At 33.1% G+C, this 5936-nt stretch overlaps 1 protein-coding gene across 1 annotated transcript in view; it reads right to left on the reverse strand.

Annotated features, from left to right (window-relative positions):
- Positions 1–1485: 1485 nt before the first annotated feature.
- Positions 1486–5936, reverse strand: part of LOC134250708 (CTD small phosphatase-like protein 3) — a 13213-nt gene continuing 8762 nt past the window's right edge. Inside the window, exons 6-12 of the mRNA XM_062733073.1 lie at positions 4926–5109; positions 4519–4630; positions 4189–4275; positions 3525–3667; positions 2633–2759; positions 2173–2268; positions 1486–1832 (exon numbers count right to left, since the gene is read on the reverse strand). Coding sequence (XP_062589057.1) covers positions 1689–1832; positions 2173–2268; positions 2633–2759; positions 3525–3667; positions 4189–4275; positions 4519–4630; positions 4926–5109 — 893 coding nt within the window. The 3' untranslated portion in view covers positions 1486–1688. The remainder of the gene's footprint in view (positions 1833–2172; positions 2269–2632; positions 2760–3524; positions 3668–4188; positions 4276–4518; positions 4631–4925; positions 5110–5936) is intronic.

The following is a 5936-nucleotide window of genomic DNA, read 5'->3' on the forward strand; positions in this document are numbered from 1 at the left end:
TCTAAGTCCAAGGGGCATTACTCTGTCAAAAATGGCGTGATCGTACCCGAAACAGAACTTGACCTAGATATTCATGTGATATATCTGTATACCAAATTTCATTTCAGTATGTGCAACGGTTGCGAAGAAAATGAACGGAAACTAAGTGGATCGACAGACCGACGGACCGACAGACCGACCGACAGACAGCAGCAAAGCAATATGCCCTCCCTTCTTCGAAGGGAGGCATAATTAAAATAGTTCGACAAGAAATTGGTTACAAATAAAATAAATGGTTTTCTGAGATCTTTCACAAAATGTGTCTGCAAGTAGTTTATTTTAAAAAATTGCCTGCCTTTTGTTTTTGGGTTTTTTTTTTTTTTTGCAACATCAAGGATAGAAAAATATTTTTTTTCCAAATTTCAAAAAATGCAACATCTGTGATACAATATTGAAAAAAATTAGTCGCTGCCTCACCATTAAATAAAACAAAATACTACCCTAGATATAAAGAATAAAAATAATATACACACATTTTAAAAATCATTTCAATAAATAAACTGATGGTTGGTGAAAAAAAATGTTTGGTTTGGTTTTAAATAACACATTAAAATAACACATTTGTTTACATGTATCATCAAAAATTTGCACTGTTAAAATACAATAGTTATTTATAATGTTCATGCTCCCCTCAAAATACATTCTTTTCATAAAAGAATTTTTTCCACAAAAAACACTAATACTATTTTCTGATTCAGGAACTTGACAATATCCAACATTTTTTTTTTCATTTTAACCTTTTACATTATCTTAGACCATGACCAATAATGTATATTTTATGTATGTGTGTTATGTGCAATTTGTAAGAAATACTCTTGACTTGAATAATAGACCAAAGAAAACTAGTTGTAGAGAACAAGCAAGCACATGGAAATATAAATGTAGGTCATGATAAAAACAGATAAGAAGAAACGGATGACTGTACAATAACTATGTACAAAAAAAAATATTCATAATACAGCTTCAAATAATAATAACTTCATGCTACAGTTAAAACAAGAGAAAAAAGAAAGAAAGAACATGAAAAATGAAACATTCAAGTTACTGTCAATGAAAAGAATAAACTTCATACTTTTAACAATATCTACAACGACAATATTCATACACATACTTGTAATTTAAAAAAAAAAACAAAAAAAAAAACATTGTATTCACAAAACATTTTAATTATTTCATTCACCAATAAAAATTTCATCGAAGAATAAATACTGTTTCGAGTTTAAAAACATTTTCAGTTTTCTTGTGTATATCACACAATATAACAAGCCTAAAGAAAAGATTTCAATCCAATCTTTTTACAAATGTGTCCATGTCACAAAAAAAGGGGGGGGGACTTCTTAAATGTTACCGGTCATAACTACATGAACTAAAATGATTAAACCTAAAATATTGCTAAAGTTCTGCCCTATTAATTTACATATATAAATATTCTGCCTCCATTTTAAAAAAAATTTTTGACATGTTTAAATTGATTAACATCAAAACTTACGTAATATAAACAAAAATCAAAGAACAACCCATCAAACAGTTTTTTATCTTGTCAAGTTCAAACACGATGTAATTTCCAGGTTCTATTGGTTCTTTTTGAACTTTTGACATCTGTGAACTTTCAACTTTCTGAACGTTTGACCTCAGATAATGAATATCACTTAAGTTGTATCCAGCATGTATTGGTCTGTTTCTGACCTTTCACCATCTGAACTTTCACCTTCTGAACTGTCTATCCCAGGTAATGGTGGTAATAATTCGTGGAGTCGGAACCTGTCCTTGATATGGGGACGCACATCCTCGTTCTGAAAAATAGAGGATTCTGGGTAAATGCTGTCATTCTTGAAAAGCCCTCATCTGAATTTAAATTTTTTCCTTATACAAACTAGGGGGGGAAAATGACAGTCTTTTTGAAATGTGAATTGTCACGACCAAGATTGCATTTCAGATGTCATTTTATTATTTACATTTTCTGATTTAGTCATTGTTGACTACTATATAATTAGGTATACACAGAAGGGGTGCTAAACAATTTATGCAAAAATATGGGGTAATGATATTTCAAGTGCATGTTAGCAATCAGAGACTGAACAGGGTTTAACACTCCAAAATCATTATATTTATAGCTTTTTCCCAACTTCCTACCTTGTGCACTAGACTTTGTAGAAATGGTACAAGGTTGAGTAACTCTCTGTCATCTTTGTCCACAAACCAACTCTCAATGGGGATTCCATTGGCCAGCTACAATACATAAATATACATTGTAACAATAATCTTTTCAAGAGTAAACGATTCTGTAAGAGTTATCTCTCTTGATATAATCATTACTGTATAAGGCTCTGTGGCCTTGAAACTGAAGATAAACTATATTAACTGATCAGATCTATGTTTTAATTTTCCACCTTATAATCCTTTTGTAAAAGTGAGACAAAGATAAAAGGTGAGCTCATCCATATTTTATGGCTCCAGAGCCTCATTAAAACACAGATTAATAAAAAAACTACTTTTTGGGTTCAAAGCCCCAGCAGTATAGGTATGAAAATGACATGTAATAGATTTCTTTCTATGTCATTACCTTCAAGACAAGATAAAACTGAAAACTGACCTGGTAACCAAATGCTTGCGGTGAATTGTCCACGATGATGGTTTTTGAAAGGTCACGACCCAGAATGGATAAATCTTTGATGTAGTTTCCATTGACACACACACAATGTTCACGGAATAACCGATGCCTGTTTGAAAAAAAAAATGTCCATCATAATTAAACCACTGAAGAACCATTCAACGACAGAAGACCCACATTACAAGTAACTTACTGAAGTATAATACAAAAGAACTTGTTATAAACTTCTAATTAATTTTTCTATTGACATTCACGCTGTATTCTCTTTTGGACAAAACCCATAAATATTCTGTGGTTTTCTAAGCCTTATATGGCCTTTCTACTGTCTACTAACTTTATCATGATCAGTTGTTTAATTCTTTGCCTTAAAAGGCCAGTTTATTGACGACTCACTTGATCAGCTGTTTAATTCTTTGCTTTATATTACTATTCTATAGACGACTCACTTGATCAGCTGTAATTCTGTGCCTTTATGTAAAGCCAGTTTATTGATGACTCACTTGATCAGCTGTTTAATTCTTTGCTTTATATTACTATTCTATAGATGACTCACTTGATCAGCTGTAATTCTATGCCTTTATATAAAGCCAGTTTATTGATGACTCACTTGATCAGCTGTTTAATTCTTTGCTTTATATTACTATTCTATAGACGACTCACTTGATCAGCTGTAATTCTATGCCTTTATATAAAGCCAGTTTATTGATGACTCACTTGATCAGCTGTTTAATTCTTTGCTTTATATTACTATTCTATAGATGACTTACTTGATCAGCTGTAATTCTTTGCCTTTATATAAAGCCAGTTTATTGATGACTCACTTGATCAGCTGTTTAATTCTTTGCTTTATATTACTATTCTAAAGACGACTTACTTGATCAGCTGTTTCTGGGGATCCAGTAGATTGACGAGTTTATCTGCGTAGACTTTCTTGGAGGCTGTGAACAGAATGACTTCAAACATTCCGGAGACCTTCTCCAGAAACTCCCTAAAGTGGGGCCTCGTTCTTACAAACACCTAGAATGAATTACAAAGTAAACATTACCATGTATCAGGGATTGCAATTTCTTTTCTTTACTCCCCTTGTTTACATATGTACATAATTAGGACATTGAAATCAGTGATTTTCCTGTTAATTTTCCTTGTTTTCAGGTAGGAAGAGACTGTTCTAAAGGAAATATTCATAGATGTATTGCAATTAATTAAAACTCAATAATTTTATAAACACAAACTCAAAACCCCATGAACCAACATTTTTCCTCAAACCAAAAAATTTTAACTTGCAAAATAAATTGATTTTCAATAGCATTGTACAGTGTACAAATAGATACTATAAAAACAGACAAATTTGTTATGGATCAAATTTCATTTACTTTGTTGTTAGGGAACAATAATTGACGAATTTAATTCCACACACAATTTTCATAGGACTATATACTGACTAGGGTTACTTTGAAAACAAAGAAATTTTAGGTCCACAAAACATTTTCAATGACAAATCAATGAAATTTGATCCCGACAAAAATTTGTTTCTATACCTGGTATGTGACCTCTTCAAACAGAACAGGAAAAGTAAATGCTGCACCCTCTAGTTCCGTCAAACTGCAGTGAACCAAGGTCTCATCCTGCAGCAAAACAGAAAGTAAGTAAAGTGAAAGTAGGAAAAAAACATTTCAACAAAGTAAGCCCTATTACAGCAGTTTTATCTAGTGCTAAATCTTGCTTTACTTTAGTGGTATGTTCCATCCTCTTTGCTGTACAGTATAATTTATATATACATGTACAAGTATGATTATATAAAATATTTGAATAATAATCAAAGTACTGATAGTACTGTTTGCCGGATCATGGTTACTAGGTGTGCTTACCAGGTCAAGGACAAGTGAGAACTCGGGAGAGCTGCGAGTCTTCAGGGGGAGGGCTGGGTGTCTCATTCTGAGCTCATCAGTCAACGGGGGTAAACTTCTGATAAAGAGGAATCTACAGGGGAAAAAAAAAATTTAACTGTATAACAATCACCAGTGATTTCAAGTTAAGGTTGATTGACTCCAATAATTTGTAAGATAGGTCAACACAATACTGACATCATTTGAATATATAATTTCTCTATGGCCTGCAGAGGAGGAAAAAAAATTATAGTTTGTAACCTTCTCTATGGCCTGAAGTCCCCTAAGGATTTTCATCAGTAGAGATGGACATTAAAACTGATCCCATAAAGATTATTAACTTTCACATTTATCATCTTCATTCATTTTCAACAGCTTGAAGGACCTACGGATCAAAAGGCTCAGCGTCGAAGTCGTCCGCCATCACCTCCTCCTGATACTCGCCGTCATCTAAGGCCTCGCACTCGATGGTCTCGGTCTTCCCACACACTAGGTTATTATTGTCCTCTATGTCCATCTTCTCATTGGTGCAAATGTCCAGGGGCACATCAAAGGGCTCTTGGTTTTCTTTGGCTGGGGATAGACAAAAAGGCTGCATTCATCAATCATGTTCATATATATTTAGTTTGCTGGGTATTTACAGGGTTTACATGATAAACAAGGCCTAGAAAAAAAATATGTTTGTTTCCGCTTTCCCGACCGACCCTAATTTATAGTGCCGACCCTAAAAATTTTTTTAATGCTTTTGTCCCAGGAAGTGCAAGATTTTACCCAGGGAATTAGAGTCTCCAACTTTGCAAGCTTTTAACCTTTCTATTATAAGTTTAAGTCACAGAAATGCTTGAAAACACCATTTCTTTTGTCATTAATATTTTTTCTATACATGTTTTGATTAAAGAAGCAAAAAAAAAAAATTTTCAAAAAAAAAAGAATTGCCTACCTACCTACCCTATATTTTTTCAGCCTGAAAGCGGAAACAAACATATTTTTTTTCTAGGCCCAATCCAATTTTGTCGAGTAGAAAGAAAACGTGTCAATGTATGAAAATTTATAAAGTTCAGCATTTTTTTCTTTTGTTGGAGGGGGAAAAAATACCATTAATTAAATGTAGTTCAAAAATATTTATACCATTTATAACAAGAGGCCCATGGGCCACATTGCTCACCTGAGAAGCTTTGGCCATTCCGTTCTTTACCAGATTTACCCCTTGTAATACATATTGTGACCCCACCCTACCCCAATGATCATAATTTAAACAATTTGAATTCTACACTATCCCAGTATGCTTCCACATATGTTTCAGTTTTTCTGGCCCATTGGTTCTTGAGAAGAAGATTTTCAAAGATTTTTTCTATATGTTTCTATGTAAAACATTGATTCCTTATTGTGGCCCCGCCCAA

This window comes from Saccostrea cucullata, unplaced genomic scaffold (genome assembly GCF_032062105.1).
Source record: "Saccostrea cucullata isolate Sc308-1 unplaced genomic scaffold, CSIRO_AGI_Scuc_v1 ctg1587, whole genome shotgun sequence".
Classification (NCBI taxonomy): domain Eukaryota; kingdom Metazoa; phylum Mollusca; class Bivalvia; order Ostreida; family Ostreidae; genus Saccostrea; species Saccostrea cuccullata.